We start from the raw sequence: 25875 nt of genomic DNA, 5'->3' as shown, positions 1-25875 counted from the left end.
AAGAACCACGGATGGAATGCAATGAGCCACATGGATAGAGTGCACGGTGCCACATATTCTGTATCTTTATAATATATATGTAGATAGATATATTAAAAATAAATATATCAATGGTGTCCAGTAGGAATTCAAAGATCACACTTGGGGCAGTTATATTTCCATATTCAACACGTTATATTATTAAATAATTATCTAAATAAAATCCCTCCTTGCTTCCCTCAGAACCAGGCACTCCCATGCCCCACCCCCCAAATAAATGCCCTTCCCCTCCTACATCTTCCCCAGAGCCAGACCCTCCCTCTTGTTAGCCGAACCACTATTCAGATACTTAACATACAGCTCCTGCTCCAGCAAATGTCTCTTATTTTTTTTTTCTTTACTAGGTGGAAAATCTGCAGCAAGAAAGTGCCAGCCTGAAGAAACAGACCCAAAAAGTAAAGGAGCAGTTCTTACAGCAAAAGGTATACATAACCATATCAAAACTGCTTTAAGAATGATCAATGACTGTGTGTTGCAGGGAAGGCCTCTACTAATAGGTTTATGGCATCTTGCTTTCTAATGAAAATGGTGCTATTTAACTTGCAGACCACTATAGCACATAGAGGCTGTGTCTACACTAGCACAAATCTTCGAAATGGTCATGCAAATGGCCATTTTGAAGATTACTAATGAGGCACTGAAATGCATATTCAGCACCTCATTAGAATGCCACCGGCTGCAGCTCTTCAAAAGTGGTGCGTTTTGCTGCCATGCGGCTCATCCAGACAGGGTTCCTTTTCGAAAGGGCCCCACCAAGGGTCCCACCCAGTGTCTTGCTGACAGGAATAAGGGAATTTCGAAGTTCCTGGGGTCCTTTCAAAAAGGAGCCCGATCTGGACGAGCTGCATGGCAGCAAAACACGGCAATTTCGAAGAGCTGTGGCCAGTGGCATTCTAATGAGGTGCTGAATGTGCATTTCAGCACCTCATTGTTAATCCTTGAAATGGCCATTTTGAAGATCTGTGCTAGTGTAGACGTAGCCAGAATGTTGTGACACAGTTCATTATGTGAAATATATTTTATAGGTTATGCTTTTTTTTAACTGTAATTGCCATAAGAGCAGAAACATTCGTCAAATCGTGTTCCCATAAAAGCCTGGGAAGTTTGCCACATGGACTTCATTTGGCCTACAGTATTTTAAGATTGTGCTAGTTAATTTGTACTAACTGACAACTTTTGCAGCAGTATTTGTTTTTGCAGGGAAAAAATGGGCACATCTTTGAATATCTTAAATTTAACGCAACTGTATGAAATGCTGTTGGCCTGGGAAATTTAACTTAGAATAAATAAATCCGTTTTACTCTGAATCTTGTTTTATAATATACTTCTAATTTTAAACTAAAGAGGTACCAGGACTTCAGCTGTCTCCTGTACTGGCACCGTTGACTGTTACCATTTATTTGGTATTAGTCCAAAAATTGTTTCAGAAATTGTGCCTTGATAGATATCTCTCTGATTTTGACACGTACAATAGGTAATGGTGGAAGCTTATCGAAGAGATGCAAGTTCAAAGGACCAGCTGATTAGTGAATTGAAATCTACCAAGAAGAGGCTGGACTCAGAAGTGAAAGAGTTAAAATGCGAACTGCTGAAACTTCAAGGTGAAAAGCAATCCATTGATGTTGAACGTTCAAGACTGCAGAAGGAAGTATCCCGTGTTCATCAGCAGATGGTGGAGTTAGAAAACCACCTCCAGTCAGTGCAAAGAGAACGGTATGACATGGAAACCCAGCTACAGGTAAGGAGGAAACATAGTGTGGTTATCGCCAGGATAAGACACATTTGAGCTGCAGCTAATCTTATTAATTTTTGAAGTGTTGATGTAGCAGTGATCTTTTAAATTTAAGTTATCACATACATAGTGAAGGCAGTTGTATGTGACTTATTTGATGGCTAATCTGAATGTTGATGTATTGCTATGTCTTGGTGTGATATTAACTCATGCTGAAGTCACTGGAGGTGCACTGATTTTTATACCCATAACAAAGCAGAAAATTAGGCTGCAGGTATGGTAGAGGGCACAGGTGTGGTGGAGGCAACAATCTTAGCTCCCAGAGTTGCCAGGAAATACAAGTGTCTTATGTTGCTCATCAACAGTCTTTCATATTAAGTACCTGTTTTAGCATATGCCAGAGGCAATACTGTCCGGTTTTCTTCCATATACCAAACAACATCCATTCACTTTCACCGCCCCTCCCTCCCATTTTTGTATACAGAAAAGGAACTAGGTTTGGAAATTACCACATTAGTTTGTTGCTGATTCATTAAACTAAATCTGACAGCTAAATAATATGCAAAATTAGCCCTGGTTTTTTATAGCATTCTAATATACTCTGTGTGTATATAGCAAACTGGTATGAGGATTTCTTTGGTTCTTACTGTATTTTTTCAATTCTTTCTCTCTCCCCTCCCATTACCCTTCCCCCCGCCCCCAGTCTTTGCAGATTGATAAGGAACAAATGACATCTCTTGCTGAGGCGAATGAGGTATTAAAACTACAGGTAGAACAAATGCAAGAAGAAGCTAAAAAGTAAGTCAGCTTTTTAGCATAGCCAGAATAACAGCAGCATGCATTTCTCTATTACGTTTTTGACTTTAGTTTGCTGTACAAAAATTACTGGTTGGTTTTTTTTTCCCTACTTGTTTTGGTCAGCTGTATTTTCATTTTAATAAACTATTTAACTTCTGTGTTGAAATGTAGCCTGGACACTGAACTTGGAAGTAGAAAAGAAATTCTTGAGTTTCAGGTTTAGATAGGTCTCTCCTCTGACACACTCATGCCTTTAAAATTGCCACAGCCAGTTAACTGACAAACACTAAACATAAATATTGAAATTACTTTGGATACCATGCTATGAAGAGAAAATGATTATGGTACTGAAAAAGCTTTTGGGTTTGGATTTGTTTAATAAATTTTTCTCATTCTGCAATTTGACTTCTTGCCTTAGTATGTGATGTACCATATATTTTACTAACATTGACACTCCATTTGTAGTTAAAGTAAAACAGAAATAATCTTTGCATTGATTTTTATGATCAACATCCTGTTCATGATGATCTTTGTAATGGATCATATATTGTCTAACAAGTGCACTACTTTGTAATTGTGTTCACAGTTACTAAAGTTAATCTTATTTCATGATAACTATCAGCCAAGACTTTCCAGCTTTTTGAAGTGTGGGTATATTTTAATAACTTTTGTACTCGCAGTCTATCATAATACATGGTGACATGCTCTGAGGATCTGAGATGACTCTTACTCTAAAATACTATAGGTTGTATCTTCTTGGTCCTGCACCCTTGGGACCTGAGCCATCTTGAAGGAGGGAATTTGCAGGACCAGGGGAGGTCAAAACACTTTGGAGGGCCCTGCTCCAGCCAGCAGGGCTGCCTGCCCCCTGAAACTGATTTCCTGCCCTGGGGCTACTGGGGCTTCTGATGCTTCTAGAGCTGGCAGGGGCTCCCCATGCCTCTGGAAGCCTGTAGCTCCATGCCCTGGCTGCAGGGGCTCCCTGCCCAGGCTTATAAAGGTCTGCTCCCAGCAGGCACGTCTGCCTGCCACCCCACCTGCTGATTTGAGCTCCTAGCCACTGAAAACCTCTGTGGCTTGGGGCTCTCCTGGTCCAGTAACATCCATGGTCCTGCTGAACAACCGATGTTGCTGGACCAGAGAGGTTAAACTACTACTTCACTTATGTTGAGGAATCAGTTCTGTTATATTCATCTGCATAAGGGTTTTCAGAACTCCAGCGGTGACTATTCTATACCATGAGAAGCTTTCTCAAAATGTAATTCAGAATGTTTTAATATCTTTTTAGAGTCCGGTGTTAGTCTTGGAACTAAGGGCAGACATATTAGTGTACTTTAATAAAAAGTCTATTTGCTTTAGGAATAAGCAGAGTTTTTGTAACAGATAAATATTGTTCTTTAGTCTAGAGGTAAAGCTAGTTGTACCTTTCAATGCAGTTAGAGTTAATGTACTCTGTTACCAGATTATGTTAACTTAAAAACATCCTCTTTATGCAACAGTGCATCTGTGGATGTTTATTGCCCAGATTCTGTAATGTATGGCATGAAGTCAAAGGCACTTGAAATTGTACCGATAGCAAACTAGTGCTCACCACAAGAGGCTTTTTTGCAGTTGACATACAGTCAACGCTTGAGTTACACGAGGGTTGCATTCCTGCAAACCCTGCGTAACTCAAATTTTTGCACAAGTTGAGGGGAGCCAGGAACCAGGGCTGGTCAGTTTGCTGGCTCCCAGAGTAGCAGGGAACTGGGAACCAAGGGGCACTCTAGTTCCAGTCTCCCTGCCACTTGTGGGACACAGGAAACTGACCAGCTCATGACTGGTCAGTTTCCTGGGTCCCACAAGTGATGAGGAGAGGGGAAGCAAGCACTACTACTGGGGGTAATAGGCTTCCCAGCCATGGAGTGGTGGGGGACCCCATGACTGGCTCTGCTGGCTGGGTGCTGTCCAGCCAGCTTCCAGCTGTGGAGCTGCAGGTCTCTCCACCCCACGGCTGGGGATCCTGTGCCTGGCTCTGCTGGCCGGGCACTGTGGGAAGTTAGGTAGGCTAACAGCCTTCTGCCTGCCTTCCCCCAGTGGCACTGCTGTTAGGCTAACAGCCGTGCGGCTGGGTGAAGGCAGGCAGAAGGGGCTCTTAGCCTGTGGGCAGCTAGGCAGGATGACAGCTGCAGAGCAGCTTCAAGTTGTGCTTAACTCATGTTAAAGCAAGTTGCATGCAGTGTGAAGCTGCATATTTCAAGGGTTTACTGTATATTGAAACAGTTCCCACTTTAAAAAAAAAATCACCACCTTTAATAAGGACTAAATTACCAAAGCTGTAGATGTGATGGGAATGGGATGGAAGAAGACTTTTATATGTAAATGGATATTGAGGGGAGAAGAAGAAAGGGAGCAATCCTGCTGGACCCACAGCTGTAAAAGAACAGGGCAACCCTGCCGAACAGGGAGTTTGACAAACAATTAGAGGCTCTTCTGCTAGAAGTTAAGTTCAGGAATAGTTTTCCGTTTCATTTACATGGGTGTACGGTAATGCTTCCCAAGTCATTCATTCTCTTGTCACAGTTTTTGTGTAGCTGTAACATCACCAAGGATTAACCGTCAAATCAGAAAATGGCTTTCTGCAATTAATATGCTAATTTTGTGGAGTATACTACCTGGTGGTGTCCCTTAAAGTTAGAAAGAAGTGGTTTATGTGCTAATCAAAAGGTTTATTCATTCTTATATTAATGTAGTCTCTTTGATTTTGTGTAACACTGGAAATAAATGGGTTCTTTGAGAATCAGTGTCATGTTTTTGGTGTCTGCTGTGACCTTTCAGTACGATCATGTTTAATCTAAAAGTTTAATTCTTCAGTACAGTTCGCTTCAGTAGCACAGTACACTTTCTTTGTGCTTTCTCATTGCAGGGCCATCACTGAACAGAAACAAAAAATGAAGCGTCTGGGGTCAGATCTGACCAGTGCACAGAAAGAGATGAAGGCAAAACACAAAGCCTATGAGAATGCCGTTGGCATTCTTAGCCGCAGGCTGCAGGAAGCCCTCACTGCAAAGGAATCTTCTGAAGTGGAGCTGAGTAAACTAAAAGCACAAATCACTGATGGAGGACATAACCAAGCATCCCATGTAGGATAATGTCCTATAATCTTGTTAGTAGATAGATAGGATTATCTTGCATTACTATTAAATACTTGTAGACATAGCCTTTCCTACTGGTTCATTTGTCATACAGAGAAAAAATTTTGTAATGAGATGATCATCTTTGGGCAGGATCGTATTTTACATCTTTTGAAAACACTGCAAGTTTTTCTATGTATATGGTATTAATTAATACCAACAACAAAGCTTAATTCTTGAAGCCAACTGTGAAATCTCCTTTCAGGAGTTAAGAAGTTAATAATTGTTGTGTCTTTCAAATGAAAATAAATTAGAAGCTTTCCGATTAACATGCATTTAAGTCGATAGTGAAGATTTCATGTGGTACATATCCAGTATTGGGGAATTTGGTTAAAGTGTTTCTTGATTTATTATTTAAAGAAAACCACTTCTGCAGTAAAGTATTACTTAAACGTTGTGAAGATATTGCCAGTGTTCAGACCTGTAGTCCATGTGCCACTGTCTTAAACCATGAGAAAATGTCCTTACAAAAACAAGGAAAGTGCTTTGGCAGACTCTGAATATATGTGTAAAATGAAGAGCCAGCCCCCAGTTGTAGCCACACTTCAGGAATATCAGCTTTAGAGGAACTTTTAACAGAAATTCAGGACTAATTTAGGTGTAGATTTTCAATATATTTTTCTTGTACTGAGATATAATGAAGCTTTTTTCTACTTATTAACTGGTAACTTCTCTTTTACTTGCACCAAACTCTGCCATCCTTGAAATCCAGGGGTAGGGAATCCCCCGGACTGCAGTCCAGATCTGGACCGTAGGTTGTCTGGGTCCAGTTCCTGAGGCTCAGGGCCCCCCTCCCCAGTATCCAGCCTGTGGTGGGGTAGGGGGTGGGGAGCCCTGAGCCTCACAGGCTGGATCAGGCAAGCTGTGGCCAGATCCAGACCATAGGCTCTGCCTAGTGAGGGCGGGAAGCAACAGAGTGGCCATTGCCTGTGCCACTACTGCCGTTCCTGTTTCCCCCTGCCCTCACTGGAGGAATGGCAGCTCTTGGCCAATCAGAGCAAAGGGAGTGTGATGGTTGGGAAAGGTGGGGTGAAGAGGCTCTTTAGACAGCACTTCTCCACACTGCCGTCCTTCCAGCTGTGGTGACACACAGAGGTAAGTGCCACTCCCCATTGCCTATACCACCCCCCACTCCTACCTCCTGCCTGCCCAGACCCCCACACTCAGCCTGTTTCTGCACCCTCCCTCCCAACCAAACCCCACATCTGCTCCGTGGCAGCCTCCTCCCACATACTGAATCCTGAACCCCCTCCATTTTTGTTCCCACCCTGGGCCCCCAGAAGAGTTAATCTGGCCTCAGGGGAAGCCCTCAACCTCAGTTCCCCCTTTTCCACTCAACTGCCTGTGGTGCTAGAGCATGATGGGAGTGAGATGCCAAAGTCAGGGGCCACATTAGAGATGGTTTTGTGTGGGTTTTTTCCCCCAGTGACCCCTGTCCCAAAAAAGGTTCCCCACCCCTGTTTAAATCCCTCCTGAAATCCCAGCTATTTCCACATAGCTTTCAAATGCCAAAGCTCTTTTTGATGCTGTGTGGAGAATTCTTTTCTCTTATTGTGTATATTTTGTCTGTCAGTGAAAGAATGTAAGCTTCCCACAGCCAGAGGTATGACTTTTTATATGTATATTGCAATCCATCGTGCAAAATAAATAAGGGAATAAATTGAGTAATTTTCCATTAAAGCAAATTATGAATCTGTTAAATGTAGTATGTTTCTTCTGACCCAAAATATTGTCCATCAAGTGATGATTGGCACTTTATACTTATACTTGCTGGAGGAATAGACTTGTTAAAAAGAACAATTGTTTATGCAAAACAAGTGATGTACTAACCAGGCTTCTGATGTCTTTGCCTTTAGGAAAGGGTTCAAGCTCTGGAGACGGAGCTGCAGGCTGTTAGCCACAGTAAGATGATGTTGGAGAAAGAGCTTCAAGAAGTAATTTCACTCACCAGCCAGGAGCTTGAGGAGTATAGAGAAAAAGTGATAGAACTGGAGGATGAGGTAATTGCCTGAGCTTTCCGGGCAGACAAGGAGTTTCAGTGTTCAGTCCAGGGGACAAAAGGAGATTTGGGACTGCATTGTTCAAATAAAATTAAAGTGTGTTATAGTCTTACAAGGGGAGGATTGTGTAAGTCTCGCTTGCTAATTTTTCTGCAAATTGCCAACCTATCATGGTTTTATTGGGTCCATATAATATGGTATGAAAAAGTGTAGAGGTGAATGAAAAGCTCCCACATGAAACCAAACAAGCCTGGTCAAAAGATGTGGAATACCCAGGACTCCCATTAACCGAATGTTGAAACTCTAAGATTGCACTAGAAAGATGCAGAATTGATGTCTTTACCACCTGTAGCACATTCCTTCTCTTCTTCTCCTGTAGGACAGTATTTATGTACTCTAATTCTAGCCAGCATTTTCATCTCCTAATGAAAATCGGACTTTCAGAATTGAACTAAATTTTGGAAGCATCCATAGTGAAAATTGGAGAATTTTTCTAACATATGCACAAAGAAGTTATGTTTGAGTCTACCTTGCAATTGCCTATTACAATAAATAATGTGATTTTTATTTTATTTTGGTTGCAGCTTCAGGAATCGAGAGGTTTCAGAAGGAAGATAAAACGTTTAGAAGAAATGAACAAGAAGTTGGCCCTTGAACTGGAACATGAACGTGGGAAGCTAACTGGTCTTGGTCAGTCTAACGCTGCTTTGCGGGAGCATAACAACATCCTAGAAACAGCACTAGCAAAGAGAGAGGCAGACCTGGTACAGCTGAATCTCCAGGTATTTGAAGCATTTGACTTTTAGTTATGACATTTTAGAAGTGAAGGCTAGTACTCTTTTGACTGCAAAAGATACAGGTCTTGATTATGTCTGTAGACTTTCATTCAGAGCATGTTCAAAGAAAAATTAATATGCTGTCTCAATGTCCAGGTCTTATGCAGCTTACAGTAGAAGAATAATATAGGTCATGGAGATATATCATTACAAAAAAATCTTGCTGGGTTAAATTATGAACTTTCTCAATGAAAACAGTAGCAAAAATTTGCATATGTGAAAATGGCAAATTTAATACAGCTTTTGTAACACATGAAAATGTGATATCGTTATTGATGTTCTTAACTGATTTTAATTTAGCACCTTTTGCTGAGCCCATCTCCAATCTGCGTTCACCATCCCTGAAATATAGTCATGTCTGGAGTGAGATGGCAACCTGCAGTGAGAGGCTATGTCTATAGTAGAACAATCTATTGACAGAAGTTACTGTTGGAAGATATCATCCAGCAAAACTTCTGTTGACAGATTGCGGCCAGACTGCAAAGTGGATCAAAAAAGCAATCTGCTGAGTCGACAGGGAGCTACTGGACTGCCTGGCTGCTAGCTCTCTCGACAAAACAGCCAACTGAAAGTACAGTAGATAGGGCTGCCCCATGTCCCGGAAGCCCTGTCTGTCTACAGAAGGCTCCCCCCAGAACGTACAGACTGGCTTTCTGTCATCAGAGCATTCCGCCTCATGGGCGGAGCGGAATAATGCTGTTGACCAAAGTGCAGCCTTCTGTTGATTTACTGTCGACAGAACGCCTTGGTACTGTGGATGCTGTCAACAAAACTCTCTAGTGTAGATATAGCCAGGATGAACAGCAATAATGAGAGAGGAAGTTTTGCCAAGGATTCTCAAGTAAGCTTTTACCCTTTCATAGGTGCCATGGGATCTTTTCTGCACATTTTAAAGATCCAGACACTTAACACTTCCATGTTACTTACTTCCTGTGCAGGCTTTGTGGCACTTTTTATTTCTGAAAAGCAGGTCCTACCTGCACCCTACGATATAGATTTCTGAAAGTTAAATAACTCAGCATTTGTGACTTGGGAAAGGGAAGGGAGAAAGACACTCTTCCTCTGTCTGTTGGAACTTCAGTAATTTCCCTGTGTCCCTCATTTCCAGCAGTGCTCTTGAGACTCTGTTATGACAACAGTTTTCCCCATCTGAGGGAGTCCACTTAAAAGCATGAGAAGACTTTCTCAGGGTCATGCTGAGTTTTGCAAAGAGAGGCACTGACCCCTTCACTAGATAAGGCATGTTTCTACAGCTGTACTCAGCTCAAAATGCAGTTGGGGAAAGGAGCTTGACTCAAGGTGTGTAAGTGAATAATTAAAATTATGGCCTAAATCAGGGATATATTTTATTCAAAGCCAGACTTTTATAAACCCTAGACACTTTTTCATTTTTAAAATACAGTTGACACTTTGTCTTTTACACCACTGCATGCAAATGAACAATATCTCACTGGTCAGAATAGGTGCTGCTGCCTTTTTTATCTCTCCCTCATGCCTTCCCCCAAATCGTGCAGACGTTGTGTACAGACCCTGTGTTGTGCTGTTTAACCTCGGGTTTTGTGAACCCTAGGTTCAGGCAGTCCTAAAGCGAAAAGAGGAGGAAGATCGGCAAATGAAACAACTTATTCAAGCCTTACAGACTGCCTTAGAGAAAGAAAAGTCGAAAGTCAGTGATCTTAAAGAGCAGGTAAGAGCTCAAATTCTGCTTTATTACTTCATATGTGGTTTAAATACAAAATATTGAATGATCGTGTGTCTTTCTCCTGGATCATCTCCACATTTTTATAATCCTGTAATAAGGGTCAGATGAGGAAAAGCTATCTATTTTCATATGTAGGTTGCGGCAGCCAAAGTAGATGCAGCACATAACCGTCGACATTATAGAGCTGCTGTGCTTGAGCTGAGTGAAATTAAGAAAGAGCTACAAGCCAAAGAGCTGCTTGTCCAAGCCCTCCAGGCTGAAGCAGACAAACTACAGTAAGTAAATGTTAACATATACTAAACACTGTTTCTTAGAATAAGGGTGAATAAAGTGGTGTCAGTTAATTAAGAAATCTAAGATCTACTTATGTATTTGAATTTGTGGCTTTTTGTGTAATTAGTCCCATCGGAGTCTTATCACTTGCCACAAGTATTTACTACTTTCAAAAGTGCTTCTGTTTTCTGTCTTGTATATTTGTTTTTAATGTGTGAGGGGTGCACCACTTTCTTCAGACTCTCTTGCATGCACTTCTCCCAGTATTTGATACAGAAACCCTGCTTCATACGCTAGGTGGGGTTGATACTCTACGCGATTTTTGAATCTTTTCCACTGTCCTTTTCCACATCCCTGAGACCTTACTTGCAGGATGACTGTGATAAGCAAATGAACCTTCATCTGACTATCCACTTTTCTGGTATATAATAATTTTTTGTTTTGCTATGTGGGAATTTGATGTGGCTGTTTGCTGCTGAACGTGTTGCTTATACCATCTTATTCCAGGGGAACACACTTAGAATGCAGGATGTAAAGCTGCTTAATGGGATTTTGAGTTCTTTGTAATATTACTGGAATTAATAAAACAAAACAACAAAAAAACCTGAATTTCCTTAAGGCCTTGTCTAAATGTTCATTCTATTGCTTTAACTATATGGCTGTCTCTACACACGTCACTTCTTCCAGAAACGGCATGGTAATGAGTCGTCCAGAACATGCTAATGAGGCGCAGATGTAAATTTCCCTTGCCTCATTAGCATATGAGCATGTGGTTTGGAGTCTGGAAGAAGCTCTTCTGGACTCCAAAATGTACGTGTAAATGTGCGGCCCGTGGGGATATTCCAGAAGGAAACCCTCCTCCCGGAAGCCCCCTCATCCTCAAAACCTTCCTTCCGGAAAATTCCTGTGGGCCACATGTCTACATGTTCATTTTGGAGTCCGGAAGAGCTGCTTACAGACTCCAAACCATGTGCCCATATGCTAATGAGGCATGGGAAATTTACATCCGCACCTCATTAGCATCTTCCAGACGGCTCATTATCATGCCACTTCCAGGAGAAGTGGCATGTGTAGACATGGCCTATCAGTGTAGTTCTGCTATAAGCACTTTTATACAGGCTTGGGTAGACCAAGCCTTATTACTTTCTCCACCATAGAGGTAACATCTCATCTCACAGCCTGTCTTGCAGATAACACTGATGTCTGTGCCAGAATGGATCAGTGTAGGAACTGATTCTTTTAAAAGAGACTATTAAGATTTCCCTTCACCTGAAATACTATCAGCCATCAAGGCATTTGTCAAGAAGTACATACCTCTATATCAATGTATTGATGTTACTGAAATTCTGTCCTTTGGTGAAAATTCTGCGTTGAGTCTATAGAGAGAGCCTGTTAGACAAATGTTTTTTTTTGTTTGTAGGACTGCTACTTTTAAATCTGTTACTTAGCGTCTAAGGAGATTTGAAATGTTCTCCTACAGGTTTGAGTTCACCAGACTATGCTACTGATTTTATTGAACATGGCCTATTTTGTGCCTCAAGGTGATAATCTGTATCACAGGCTACGTCTACACTAGCCAAAAACTTCGAAATAGCCATGCAAATGGCCATTTCAAAGTTTACTAATGAAGCGCTGACATACATATTCAGCGCCTCATTAGCATGCGGGCGGCCACAGCACTTGTAATTGATGCAGCTCATCCAGACGGGGCTCCTTTTCGAAAGGACCCCGGCTACTTCGAAGTCCCCTTATTCCGGACTTCGAAGTAGCCAGGGTCCTTTCAAAAAGCAGCCCTGTCTGGACAAGCCGCGCGGCGGTGAGCCGCATCAATTTCGAAGTGCCGCAGCTGCTCGCATGCTAATGAGGCGCTGAATATGTATTTTAGCGCTTCATTAGTAAACTTCAAAATGGTCATTTGCATGGCCATTTCGAAGTTTTTGGCTCGTGTAGACGTGGCCTTACTGTTTCATATCTCCTGGTACTAGCCGTTTCTCTTCTAAAGGGAGAAAAATACAAACAATGGCAACTTGAGGTTTTCTGCCATGTCCTTTCTAGGGTTGAGAATGGGAAACATTCTCAGGAAGTATCACAGTTCCAGCAAGAGTTGGCAGAAGCCCGGTCTCAACTCCAACTTCTACAGAAACAGCTGGATGAACAACTTAGCAAACAACCTGTAGAAAACCAGGAGGTAAAAGCTTCTAGTTAATTCTTTACTCCCACACTAAATACAGCTTATTCAGGAGAATGAAACTGAAGGTTTAATTCACACCTCGCTCAACAATTTTGTATGATATTGTTTTAATCAGTAGTCTAAAAAGGTGGGAGATGTTTGCAGCATTTAAAATAATTAAAATGTTAATGTATGATTGCTAGCGTAGTAAATTTTAAGATTTTGTTTTTTTCTGTAGGTTGAAGATCTCAAATGGGAGGTGGAGCAGAAGGAGAGAGAGATCCAAACACTGAAGCAGCAGTTGGACATGACCGAGCAGCGTAGTCAAAAGGAATTAGAAGGAATGCAGCTCGTATTACAGGTACTTGATCTGTCCTGTGTGACTCTGATGGTCAGGAGTTTTCATTGAAGAGTAGATCTAAAATAGGAAGGAGATAAGATAATACTTTGAGAGACTCTGTAAGGTTAAAAAGCAAAGTACTGTACCAGTGTTACTTGTAATAATATAAATGATTAAAGCTGAGAGGTTTTTTTGAGTTTTCAGTTTCCGTTTCGTTATCATGTTTGTGTTTTGTACTTAAACTAGCTTTTACAATAAGAATAGGCTAATCCTGTGTTTCTAATTGTTTTAACTTTTTAGTTCTTGCGTGAACACAAGGCTGCTCTGCCCAGTTTACAAGTAATAGCAATGGAGTATGGGTATGGGCAGTAGTTACTATTGAAAGTAATTAATTAAATAATGGAAACATTTTTGTTGGGTCTTGTTAAAGCTTTTTACAAAATCTAATGATGGTGTCCCTCCAGGAAACTTAGCACTCTTGAATTATCAAACAAATAACTTTATAAGAATGGGTACTGTAGGGCTTGTAAGATAATAGTTTAAATGATGCCAGCATCTATCCCTGCAAGGAAGAGCAAAAAGACGCTGTTTAAATGGGATAGCCTGTAACACTCTTAAAGATAACACACTGAATTAAACATAAACCAGAAGTATTAGTTGGCATACCCTACAATGGTATTTGACTTCAGAATTTAGCAAGCAGTTGAAATACTTAAACAAATAGAATATGTAAAAGCTTTAGGCTGTGTCTACACTAAGACAAAACTTTGAAATGGCCATGCTAATGGCCATATCGAAGAATACTAATGAGGGGTTGAATATTCAATTCAACGCTTCATTAGCATTAGGACACTTCCGGCTGTGGCGCTTCAAAAGCGCCAAGCCGCACACATTCAAAAGCGTCCTAATGCTAATGAGGCACTGAATTGAATATTCAGCCCCTCATTAGTATTCTTTGATATGGCCATTAGCATGGCCATGTCGAAGTTTTTTGTCTTAGTATAGACACAGCCTTAGAGTCATTCAAGGTACTAATTATCTGGAATTTTCCATGGTAGACTGTTTTCCTCACGCTGTTTTTAAGCTTCTTTAACTATTAATTTTTCATTCTTTAGAATATCAAGACTGAGTTAGAGATGGTGCGGGAAGATCTGTCAATGACTCAGAAGGACAAGTTCATGCTTCAGGCTAAAGTGACTGAATTAAAGAACAGCATGAAGACATTGCTGCAGCAAAACCAGCAGCTGAAGACTGACCTGAAGCATGGGAAGATGAAGAAGGTATTTAAGTAGGAAAAATATTTTCTTGTAAAATAATTTAAATGTGATATGAGAACATATTTTTCTTCAGCATAACTTCATGACAACCCTGATAACAACCATAACGTCAGAATTACACTATGACTAGTGTCCCGAAGTATCCACACTGAGATTGCAGTTTACCCTAAATTTAAGTAGAGAATGGGGCAGACAATCTCCAAAGCTGGTGAATATTCCAATATTTAAGACTTACTAACCCAGCACAAAACAGCTTCTGTTATACCTTACTTGTTACCTAGAAGCCAGTAACACAGTCCCCTTAAAGTAACCTAGCCTTAGGCTTCTACCCAGATGCCCAAGTCAGAAATGATGAGGATTACTGAAAAAGTTGTTCATTGCTTAAGAAAGCTTTACCAATCCCAAAGCATTGGATGCATTGTCTCCCAGAGTAAAGAATATTTCAGATCTTACTCAGATACAAGCTTACAGCCAATCCTTACTAATTAAACTAGAATTTATTAAAAAAGAAAAGTGCATTGCTTAAAAGATCAGTATACATACAGACATAAGTACAGTTCTGAGATCAGATTCATAGTAGAGATGGTGAGCTTTATAGTCGCAAAAGTTCGTTCAGAATTAGTCAGTAGGTTGTATAGGTTGAACCTCTCTAATCAGCACCTCCGGATCTGACTGGTGCTGAATGAGAGAATTTTTAGAACCACAAGAGGTCCATATTGTCCAGCAGCATTACCAACACTTCCACTGCATATTGGGCTCTTAGCAGACATTTAAGGGTAAATTAGAACTAAATAACAGCCTAGAACACTGAGAGCCAGGACTCGTGGCTGTGGAAAAAAAAAAAAAACACAACTTTGGGACCTGGAAAACTTTACCAAGCGTCCCAAGCCCGCACGTAGCCCTGGTGGAGTTCTTTCACCTCCGCTCGGACCTGCTCAAGGGTTTGGGCAGGGTGGCTGCACTCCACCAGGGTTCCAGCAATGTGGCTGTAGTCTGGGGTGTTGCAGCGCTTTGCATGGGGGTCCAGCGGGACCAGCTTGTTGGCCCAGAGGGACAGCAAGTCCTGGAGCGTGGGACCAGACCGGGATGAGGCCTGCTTCCTGCTCCCCGGGGGTGCGTCCTGGGAGCTCTCTCCAGAGTCCTCGGAAGGGCCAGGGAGGTCTCGGGCAGCCCGGGACATTTGTAAATGGTGCAGGGAGTGGCAGCTAGGGTATGGTGATGGCTGCATGCTGCAAGCCTGGGACCATGCTTCCAGCTTCCTGCACGGAGCTACCAGGGCTGTGTGTCTCTTTAAACGTGGCCAGAGGCACAGATGATAGAGCTGTGCTTGTGCTAGGGAGCGTGTCTCCCAGCTCCAGCTGTTCGGCATCATGGAGGACCCCTCTGTCGACGAAAGGGGCTCAGGAGTGTCTACATGGATGTTTTGTTGACAGAATACTGTCAAGAGAAGCATTATACCTCAACAGGAAGAGATATAATACTGCCAGTGGAATTGCCATGTTTTGTCGACAAAGCACATTTTGCATGTAGATGGTCCGTGGGTTTCTTCGACAAAAGCCCCGTTTTGTTGGAACAACCCTCGTGTAGACATAGCCTCAGAGAGATGAATGTGAGGATCAATTTATTAACAATTAAATTAAATATTAAGATTTCCTTTTGATCTCAGAATACAACAGAGACAAACCATTGGATTACATAATTAACCTCTAACAATATCTAGGTATACACCCAAAAACACAAACATGATCTAGCTATATGTCCCTAAAGGTTAAATTTTGGTCATTTATCCTGCAGGCTACTTAACTCTTTCTGGCCATGTGTCATATACACATGGGGATCAGTGATTTTTCTTATATTTTTAAATATGTAATTTCAGGGATTTCTCTTCGCTTTTCAGCAGAATATGCTTCTGTGTATTGAAGCATCATGTTGCATTCACATGTTGATTCAATGCAACAAACCAAAAGAGGGTAGAAGGAAATAATAGGCTGTGGGCAAATCTTCACTCTTTTACGTAAGCCATTTAAAGTAAACGTATATGCACCCTGTTCAACTCCTTTCTTGTCTCTTTCACATGGATTTTCCACAATGAATGGCTTCATCACTACTTCCCATATTTAGTGCTTCTAAAGAACAGTACATGTTGAAGCTCTTTAATCTACTCTCTCATCTGGCAACATCCATAATCCAGCATGATTTTACTTAGCCAGACGACCAAGTTTCCCATTGTCTCATAAAGTTGTTTCCAGCCACCAGTCCTGGCTCTGTTATTTAGCTGCAATTGTTGTTACTTAAAAGATATTTAGGAGTCACTTACTGCTAAGAGCCCAGTAAACCGTGAAAATGTTGGCAATGTTGCTAGACAATAGTGATCTACCATGGCCCAGCAAATTCTTTCATTTGATATCAGTCAAGTCATGAGGATGCCAGATTAGAGAGCTTCAACCTATGTTGTAGCCGTGATTTCTCTTTTATTCTCCTGATGAAGTAAGAGCGTCTTTCGTGGCTTTACTCCCCTTCCAGTCTCCCATTAGTTGATTATCAAAATATTTCACCTTGAGGATGGCAGGAAAGGTTCTGGTGATCACAGTTTGAGAATCTGTGCCTTCATTTGTAGCCCTACGTGATTTCCTTGACCTATGCCAGTATTTTGTCTGACCTGGTCTGTTGAGTAACTTTTTTTTCCAGTATAGTTAAACTTACTACAGAGGACCAGAGCAATCAGTTGATCTCCATAATGTCTCAGTCACTTAATGGTATCAGACAAAGGATTGGGTCCATTCAGTTTGAAATTCCCTGGTTTTATCTTCAACTTCCCCTTTTTTTGAAGCCATTCCAACCCCCCCTTTAATTATCGCAACTTTATTTCATGTGTAATTTGTTTTCTTTCTCAAAATGCAGGTTGCCCTTTGCAGCAGGAATGCCACAAGTCTCCTTTTCAAAATCAAAACTTTATTAGCAACATGATCAAAACACAGATACAGTATCGCATTCCACAATGTACTACACATATTAAAGGGGGATTTTTTTCAATGTTTTGAGGTCACCCATCATTTGGTATTTACATATGAGTTGTTCATTTTTGGGCTTTAAGATGTTCGCCATTTATCGAAAATAATCAGAAGGGGTCGCTTTTATTTTGCAGTTATATCATTGGGAGCCACAAAGAAGTTGTTAAAGAGCCACAGGTTGCAAACCTCTGAACTAGGCTGATACAATGTTACATACCAATGCCTACACTTCGAGTAGTCTGTTATCCTCTGAACCCTGACCATTATGCAAATATGGAGTAGGATTTAACACTGTTCCTATGTGGTAAGAATGACATAGAGGAAAGTGGTTTATTCTGTTTGGATTTTTTTGTTTTTCCTTTTAGCAGAGGAAGGAGCTGAAGGGAGAGACTAATTCTTCAAATCCTGTGACTCCTGTTAAGATTCCTGACTGTCCAGTCCCTGCTGCATTGCTAGAAGAGCTATTGAAACCACCAACAGCTGTGATCAAGGAGCCTTTAAAAAACCTGAACAGCTGTCTCCGGCAACTGAAGTATGATACATTTAAAAAAAAAAAACAACTCATATTTAATTTTAAAATGTTTTAAAAATCTGCCACTAGTCTGCATTCAGAAGGTGACCTTTGTGTTAGCTCTCTCTTTATGGTGCCTGGATTCCTGTCTGTTATAGAATGTTCGTTAAACATTTCCCTTTTTGTAGCAGTTTTCAGATGACACCCTACAAAACTCCAAATGACTGTATTGCTGAGAGAGCTACACTCCCCTTCTATCCAAACCAGATTCTGGGATGCCAGGTTGATTGTGTGCTAAAGTTTTTGTCTGGTCCTTATTCTTTATTGCTTTCTCCCCTTTCTTCTACCTTACAGCATTATTTGCTCTCCAACATATCAGTGTTAGTATAATATACATCCAAGTTTCCGTCACCTGTTTGTTTGGAAGGATACAATACCTTCAGTCAGGCTACAGTTCTGCTTCATACCTCACTAGGGGGATGTATGAAAAAAACGCATTGCAATGTTGTCCTCTCTCTTTGGACTAAATGTGTCCTCTCCATGTTGCTCCCAGCCCAGGTATTAAGAGTCTCTGAGTTTCTTGGAGACTTAGGCTAGGTCTGCATTTAAAGCTCAACAGTTTCACTGCTAGAATGCTTCAGTGCAGTCACTCATTTCAGTAACAGGCAAGGTTTTCTCAATACTGTAGTTTTTAGTCCACCTCCCTGAGAAGCCAGAGTTAGGTCAGTGGTGTCCAACAGGAATTCAAAGCTTGCCACACTTGTGGTTGTCATCTTTCCGTATTTGCCACATTATATTATACAAAACATTATTAAATAATATAAGAATGTTGGTAACTAAATAAGTGCCCTCCCCCAGAGCCAGGCACCCCCAGCCACCCTCCCCATTCTGATTCAATGCTGGTGGCTCACCAGAGCTGCTGGGGCTGCCGCAGCGGCTGTCGCATATTTCTCCCACCAATCAGTGGGGTGCATGCGCGGAGCGAGCAGACGGCATTCTCAGGAGGAGCCACATTTAAAGGCTCCAAGATCTGTATGCGGCTCGAGACCTACGGGTTGGCCTCCCCATCTTATGAGTTAGGTATGCATGCATTTACCACAACAGTGTCCTCCTATCCTCATGTGGCAACTGTCAAACAAATGGGACACCATGGTGGTAGGTGGATGGAATAATTCTTCTGTTGACATAGCATTGTCTACACCAGCAGTTAAGGTTGGCGTAACAACATGTCTCAGGGATGCATGTTTTTTCCGATCCTCAAGACACAGTAGCTACGCCAGTGTGAGTTTTCAATGTAGAACAGCCCTGGCTTCTCCTAGGTATGACAATGAAAAGTCCTGTGGCATCTTCTAAACTAACAGATTTTTTTGGAGTATAAGCTTTTGTGGGCAAAGACCTGCTTTGTCAGACATGCATCTGATGTAATGGGTCTTTGCGCACAAAAGCTTACACTCCCAAAAAATGTTAGTCTGTAAGGTGTCACAGGACTTCTTGTTGTTTTTGCGGATGCAAACTACTATGGGTACCACTCTACTTATCACCATCCTAGATATAAGTGTATTGTGTTTCCATTATGCTTTAGGTAATTTTGGATAGGTATCCAACCTCAAACGACTGAAATGAATGAGTCGATGGTTAATCATGGGGGGGGTTACACTAATTTTAACTGATATTTCCACTTTTTCTCACACCACTTTCAAAAGGCAAGAAATGGACAGTCTTCAGCGTCAGATGGAGGAACACACGATAACAGTACATGAATCCATGTCTACATGGACGCAGATCGAAGGGCAATTAATGGACCTTACTTCTACCTGTCCTATAACTGCATCAGGAGACCGGGAATTTCCTGCTGCGGACATAAAAGAACAGAATCACAATGCTGGTGACAAAGAAGCATTGAAACAATGACCACCTCAGCTGTTGTTTTTCATCACAATTGCTTTAAGTTTATTCAAGAATATTTATTTGTTTCCTTTTCTTTCAGTGGAGTTCTTTATTACAGGCAAAAGCAGAGCAAATAAATGGTTTCCAGGAATCTGCAAAACACTCATTGCAGATCATGCTGCATTGGAGTGTCCTATGAAACTATTCCTCACCTCACTGAAATAGTAAGATCCATATTGGAGACGGACAATAAATTTGGCCCATTTATGAGTCTAGGCAGCAATCCAGAGGAAAGATTTTAAAAAGATAGGCCAAAACCACAGTGTTAGCTTGGATCTGAAGGTATTTAGTCAAGAAAACACTGTGATCTTGCAACATCATATTCTCTTATTTTCCACCAGCTTGGGCTGCATCCAGATCATTGCTGGAAAAGTAAGTCTCTTTCCAGTTCCAAGCATAGGCACTGGGTCAAGTCTGGGAATCTGAATCCAGAACTTCCACCCACTTGAATTCAGGCTGTAGGTATCTGGATTTGAGATTTTGGTTCAACCCTGCTCTAGTTATGACAGGCACTAATTGCCTTATATTAAAAGTGATTGACTACAGGTTGGACCTCCCTGGTCTGGCACCCTTGGAACGTGACCAGTCCTGAAGCAGGGAGTTTGTTGGACTACGGCAGGTCAGTGCTGGCCATTTTGCTGCCAGCCTTCAGGCTTTGCTCCTGGCACCCTGCTCTGTCCTACTGTCTCCAGTGTCCACACCCCAGCCACTGAGCTTTGGCCTGGGGCTCTGCCCCCAGCCGCTAGGCTCTGCTCCTTGTTGCTGGCCTCAAACCCTAGCCACCAGATACTCTCTATATTGCTGCGCTCTGCTCCTGGCTGCTGCTGAGCTATAACTGCCAGGGTACGGCCCCTGGCCATAGCCAGGCTATGGTTCCAACCTCCAGCTCCTGAGCTCCTCTCCCAATTGCCAGACCCTGTCCCTGGTACTCCACTCTCAGATGCTGCCTGCCTCTGTGGTCCAGCAACATCTATGGTCCCGTTGTGCCATTTTTCCCCTGAGTGTGCTCCAACCTCAAAGAACCCACAGGGTCTACAACAATGCTTGGCCATGAATGTTGCCAGACCAGGGAGTCCCGGGCTAGAGAGGTCCAAAAGTCTGACAATAACTTTTTCTGGTAATGCTTGATCAAGATGTTTTCTGGAGTGCCTGATTTTCCTGTTGCATTCTCAGGCCAGTAGGGAGCTTTATTTCACTGCACAAATGTTTTTTTTTTGGCACTTTAGTTAGTTAGTTTCTGAAGTAGACATCCCTAGAGAGGGTATGTATCTATAAATAATAATTATCTGACCTGGAGTGTCTGTTTTAATATGTTTATGCAGTAAATTACGATTGACATGGGTGTTTTTGTTACTGTCATTGTTTTAATTTTATGACATTTAAGTTTGCTGTTGGAAAATATTGTACATAGTCCTTAAGAAAACTAGCCCCCTAACTATCCCAAAAAAACCAGGACGTTCAGAAATGTAACTATTTTATTTGTATCTTTTAAAGACAAAATTATAATGCCTATAAAATTATTTTTTCCATTAGCTTTAATTTTCTCTTTACTTTTTCTCTTCCTGCTTTCAGTAGGTACACACTGTTTATGAATGGGAGCATTGGCCTTACTGCGGCCTTGTTTGCACAGGTAGCCTGCTTAATTTAAAGCTAGAAGACTGAAGCAACTGCCTTAGAATCAAAGGAGAAATGAGCACATCTCTGTCCTGTTGACAGTGCAAGAATAGGTCATCCCTTCCTCCTCATTCCTCTGGAACTGACACAGACACTTCATTTTGTCTACTCTACAGTTTGAATCACACTTAGCCACATGACAAAGTTGTATCTAGAGGAAGCAATGGATGCTCACATACATGTGCTTTTTGTTTTTGTTGAAAGATAGGGACAGTTACATGCTCTGTAGTTTAGCTTTTTGACCAATCAGATTAAATTATTGAAAAGAAAAAAAAAAACTGATGAGGTTCTCTTGAGATAAGGATTACTTGGTACTTAAGCTTTTCATATAGGGAGACACACTATCATCCTTATTTCTGTTCGGTAGATGAACAAAATCAATTTTTTTCTAGAGAGACAGTTATGTCTTTGAGAGGGCTGAGGCTTTTTGCAAAATCTTTAAAAAAAAAAAAAATAAAGCTAAAACAAACAAACTTACATTTTATCTAAAAACTTAGTTTACTAGACCTCTTTTACTCCTGATCTAATCCCACTGAACAGTTTGTTTACTACGACAGTATCTAAACTGTGAAAATCCAGTACTTGATTCTTTTTTCAAAAACAAACAAAACAAAATATGAAGGACTGCTGTTACATTTAAAAGTGAAGGATTTCAGGTTTGAAGGGGAAGGAATGATTTAATACAGCATTAGCTGTGAATCACAGGATTATGAACTATTTTTTAAGTCAAAATCTATACTGTTCACCCAGATATGCTAATGGTTATATACTACTTAAGGCTTATTTTACAGAGTAAATGGTACTGAGTAATTTTGCTGCTGTTCATGTCCTTTAAGCTGCTTGTATATTGTGCTTGAAGAGAAAATAATAAAACATACTATATTAATTGATCCAGTTCATACTACATAATGACTAATATATTCAGTACAAAAAACTTACCAGATGTTCAGGTTTTTAAGTAAAATACCATTTACGTGGGGTTAATATTACTGTTCTGTGTGACTAAATGCATTTTCTACGGGTTAAGAATCCATTATATTGTAATTTCTAAGTATGACAACATTTTTACAGACAAAGCATTTATCTGAGATTAGAGAAGCCAGAATCATAGGACGTATCAGTAGTGTCTCAGAATGCCTGTCTCTTTCTTTACATTAGTTATCATAATGCACCCTTTTTCAGAGGAGTGCTGCATCTTTCTCATGACTGCTTTACAAGACAAGAGAGGTAGCTGTGTTAGTCAGTACTCCAACAAAACAAAGCCACAGAAATGCAGCACTTTGAAGACTAACAAAATGATTTATTCGGTGATGACTTTTCAAAGTGGATCTGTCCCACGAAAGCTCATCACCAAATAAATAATTTTGTTAATCTTTCAAGTGCTACATTTCTGCAACTTTCTTTTGTTAAAAGACAACAGTATATCTGTTAATACAGCAAAGTAGCCTTAAGTGTATTGTTCTCCCCTTAAGAGGTAATTATGTTGGGAGATACATTATTTGTGTGAAAATGGATTTCTCCTTTATGCCACCCATCTGTTTCTGAGGGTACACCGTTTCTTCTAGACCCTTAAAATACCACACTTCTTGTTTCTATAATATAAACTCACCACCCTTTACAAAATAAAACTTACCCTCTTGACCGAAAAGGGATGGATGACATTTGAGAGCCCTAAATCTTATCAAGTGCTGAGCACATCCTATTCCTAGGGAATTCAACAAGAGTGGAGGGAAGTTAGCATATCCTACATGCTCAGCCCATCATGGGTGTGGGCCTTTATTTCAGAGACCATCAGTCTTATTCCTTAATTCAGTGAGGTGGTGATTGTTTTTAAAAGGTTCTCCCTTCCACTCTGAGGCTGAGCATAAGCTGTCCTCAGTAGTTTCAACCTTTTGGTCCCCAGGCCAGTAAAACTAGGAGTAGGAATAAAAAACCTGGTCCCTGTTGTATGTATAACAGTTCTAACAAATAAGAAGGAAAAACAGGTGCCTCATGAACATTGGTGTGCTTTTAGAAACTAAAGAAATAATCTAAAAGTCCCCCTTGCCCCCCATCATTTGCACTGCAATGGAATGTAATTGCTCTGTATGTTTCTTCGCTCCTAGTACTTTCTACTTATCCAGCCAAGGGTTAATGATGAAAGAGAGAGAAATGTTGTATTGTGAAAATGTTTACTAAGTGATAAGGTGGGAAAGGCTGCAGCCCTATTTTTCAAAACTGCATACTGTATTTTTGGAAGAAAATTGCCCAGTTGTCTGCGTAAACCTATATTGAAAGCAAGCTTCTATAGTTAGTCTTTTGGTGTTGTATTTTGCATAAAGTTTAATTCCAGTGTCTTCCAGGTTACTTGGAAGTATTTGTGTATCACATTAGGTGGTCAACTCAGTCCTCCTTCTTGTGAACAGAGTCTGATCCCCTACTCTTCATTCAGGCAATATTCCTATTGAAATCTGTGAGTTTCAGGTATATACCAAGTATGGTATGTCCAAAATGTAAATTCTGTCTAGGGCATATACATTCATGTAGTACTAGGGTGACCATCCATCCCATTTTTCCTGGAACAGTCCCTTATTTAATCTGTTTCACAGGTGTCCTGACTTTTTTAAGAAAATGGGCAAATTGTCCCATATTTTGTGGGGCTCCTGTTCCCTAGCATCTGGTGTCTCAAGCCTGCAGTCCCACCTGCCAGAGAGCTCCTCCACAGGGCAGCAGCTTCTCTGTAGGGCAGCTGGTCCATTTCCCAGTACTCCATGGTGGCAGCCCACTCTGCCTAGGAACTCTGCCACAGGACAGCTGCCTCATTCCTTGGCATCCCACACCTAGGGGAGACAGACCCACTGCCAGGGAGCCCCTTCAAGGGGCAGATGCTTTGTTCCCCAGCACCCTGTGCCTCAGGAAGCCAGCTCCTGCTATGTGGTAGCTCTTCTGTGGGGCAGATGCCCTGTTCCCTGGTACAGCAGCTCCTGCTGCCAGGAAACCCTACCTGCTGCAAGGAGGTTGTGGAACTCCCATCCTCTGCTCCCCCTCATTGGGAGGCCGCAGCAGCCCCCATCGCTGAGGATCCCTGGCATGGGACAGCAGCCCCCCATCTCTGGAGGCCAGTTTCCTGTATTTGCATAGAGCAATATGGTCACCCTATGTATTACATATTCCTCCTTGTAGAAGTGAAATTTAGTGTTGCAAATGTTAACAGCAGGCAAGCTATCCCAGTGTGCACTGACGGTGATTGAGCTGGTTAATATAAATTTGATTCAAAGACAGGACATTCACTACTGGCTTAACAGATGTACAAACTGGTGATGCACATTCTTAACTTTGGCTGTGAGGGGTGAATTGTTGCATGTCATGTTCACAGTGGCCAAAAGCCTTTTTATGGGTGGAGTGTTTTTCATTATGAAAGCAGCGATAACCCAGAGTAACTATTAATATTAGCTATATGGGGTATGATGAGATTTAACTCCCAATAAAGCATGTATCCAGTCACATGGAGCCTTCTCACTTAGTCTTGTCCCTGACAGATGCACAGATTTCTTGGGGAGGTCATGTTCTAAATACTATAAAAGAAATGCTGTCATGTTTTATATGTGATTTGCAGTCATCCACAGTCCAATTTGATTGTATTTATAAAAAACATTGTCCTTTCACAAAGTTTGAATGGGTAACTGAGGAAGGGAAGCGTTACTATATACAAGTAATGATTAGGACCTTACAAAGCATGTAATTAAAAAAAAATTAAAATGTGCATAGGAAATCCTTAAAAGTTTTGTGCAATAAACTATTTTTGGTAAAGTGCTTCATGGTTTTTACTTTGATAGTGAAATTAGTACACTTTTTTCAGTAACCTTTTTATTTTTACATATAATAAACATCCTAAAGATGCTGCACAGAAGATCTAAAAGACCTGTTTATTTTAAAGGACTGTTGTGTATTGCTTTTACACTGAATCTTAAAACATTTTAACTATTGATAGTAATTATGTTTCCATTATATTTAATTTACTGGGAATTTGTGCCAAACAGATCAGGAAAGATTTATCCCACTTCTCTTTCATCTATCTTGGCTGGAATTTGCTGACATTTGAAATCAAGTGTACAAAACTGAACAGTGGGGAAATGTCATCTTGATTTTAATTTAAACAAGGAAATCTAAAATGCAAAAAAAAAAAAAAAAACAACACTATACCTTGCTGTCAGCATTAAACAGCATGGCTATGGCTATACCAGCGAGTTTTGCCGACAAAACCTATGGAGAGTGCACACACAAAATGAATTTTGTTGACAAAACTCTGCTCTTTTGCTAGCAATATTTTGCCTCCCTTCTCTTGACAGACAGGGCATCCAGAAAAATGGGCATCCCTGTCTGCTGTGCGTCCAGGTGCCTATTTTGTCGAGA

General features: G+C 41.1%; 1 protein-coding gene across 5 annotated transcripts in view; it reads left to right on the top strand.

The window, feature by feature from the left end:
• The window catches only part of GOLGA3 (golgin A3), a 46653-nt gene extending 24637 nt beyond the window's left edge, over positions 1 to 22016 (top strand). For 3 of the 5 annotated variants that reach the window (XM_075012349.1, XM_075012351.1, XM_075012348.1), the window contains exons 12-24: positions 384 to 461; positions 1514 to 1777; positions 2475 to 2569; positions 5475 to 5691; positions 7599 to 7742; positions 8327 to 8524; positions 10149 to 10265; positions 10416 to 10555; positions 12609 to 12741; positions 12962 to 13084; positions 14179 to 14343; positions 17717 to 17883; positions 19566 to 22016. In XM_075012349.1, the coding sequence (XP_074868450.1) occupies positions 384 to 461; positions 1514 to 1777; positions 2475 to 2569; positions 5475 to 5691; positions 7599 to 7742; positions 8327 to 8524; positions 10149 to 10265; positions 10416 to 10555; positions 12609 to 12741; positions 12962 to 13084; positions 14179 to 14343; positions 17717 to 17883; positions 19566 to 19773 (2049 nt within the window). In that variant the 3' untranslated portion in view covers positions 19774 to 22016. The remainder of the gene's footprint in view (positions 1 to 383; positions 462 to 1513; positions 1778 to 2474; positions 2570 to 5474; positions 5692 to 7598; positions 7743 to 8326; positions 8525 to 10148; positions 10266 to 10415; positions 10556 to 12608; positions 12742 to 12961; positions 13085 to 14178; positions 14344 to 17716; positions 17884 to 19565) is intronic. The other 2 variants (XM_075012352.1, XM_075012350.1) reach the window with 1 other exon arrangement.
• Positions 22017 to 25875: the final 3859 nt, after the last annotated feature.

The sequence above is a fragment of the Carettochelys insculpta genome, chromosome 18 (genome assembly GCF_033958435.1).
Source record: "Carettochelys insculpta isolate YL-2023 chromosome 18, ASM3395843v1, whole genome shotgun sequence".
NCBI classification, from domain to species: domain Eukaryota; kingdom Metazoa; phylum Chordata; order Testudines; family Carettochelyidae; genus Carettochelys; species Carettochelys insculpta.
The sequence above is the reverse complement of the archived record's forward strand: the minus strand, read 5'-3'. Positions and strand labels throughout refer to the sequence as shown.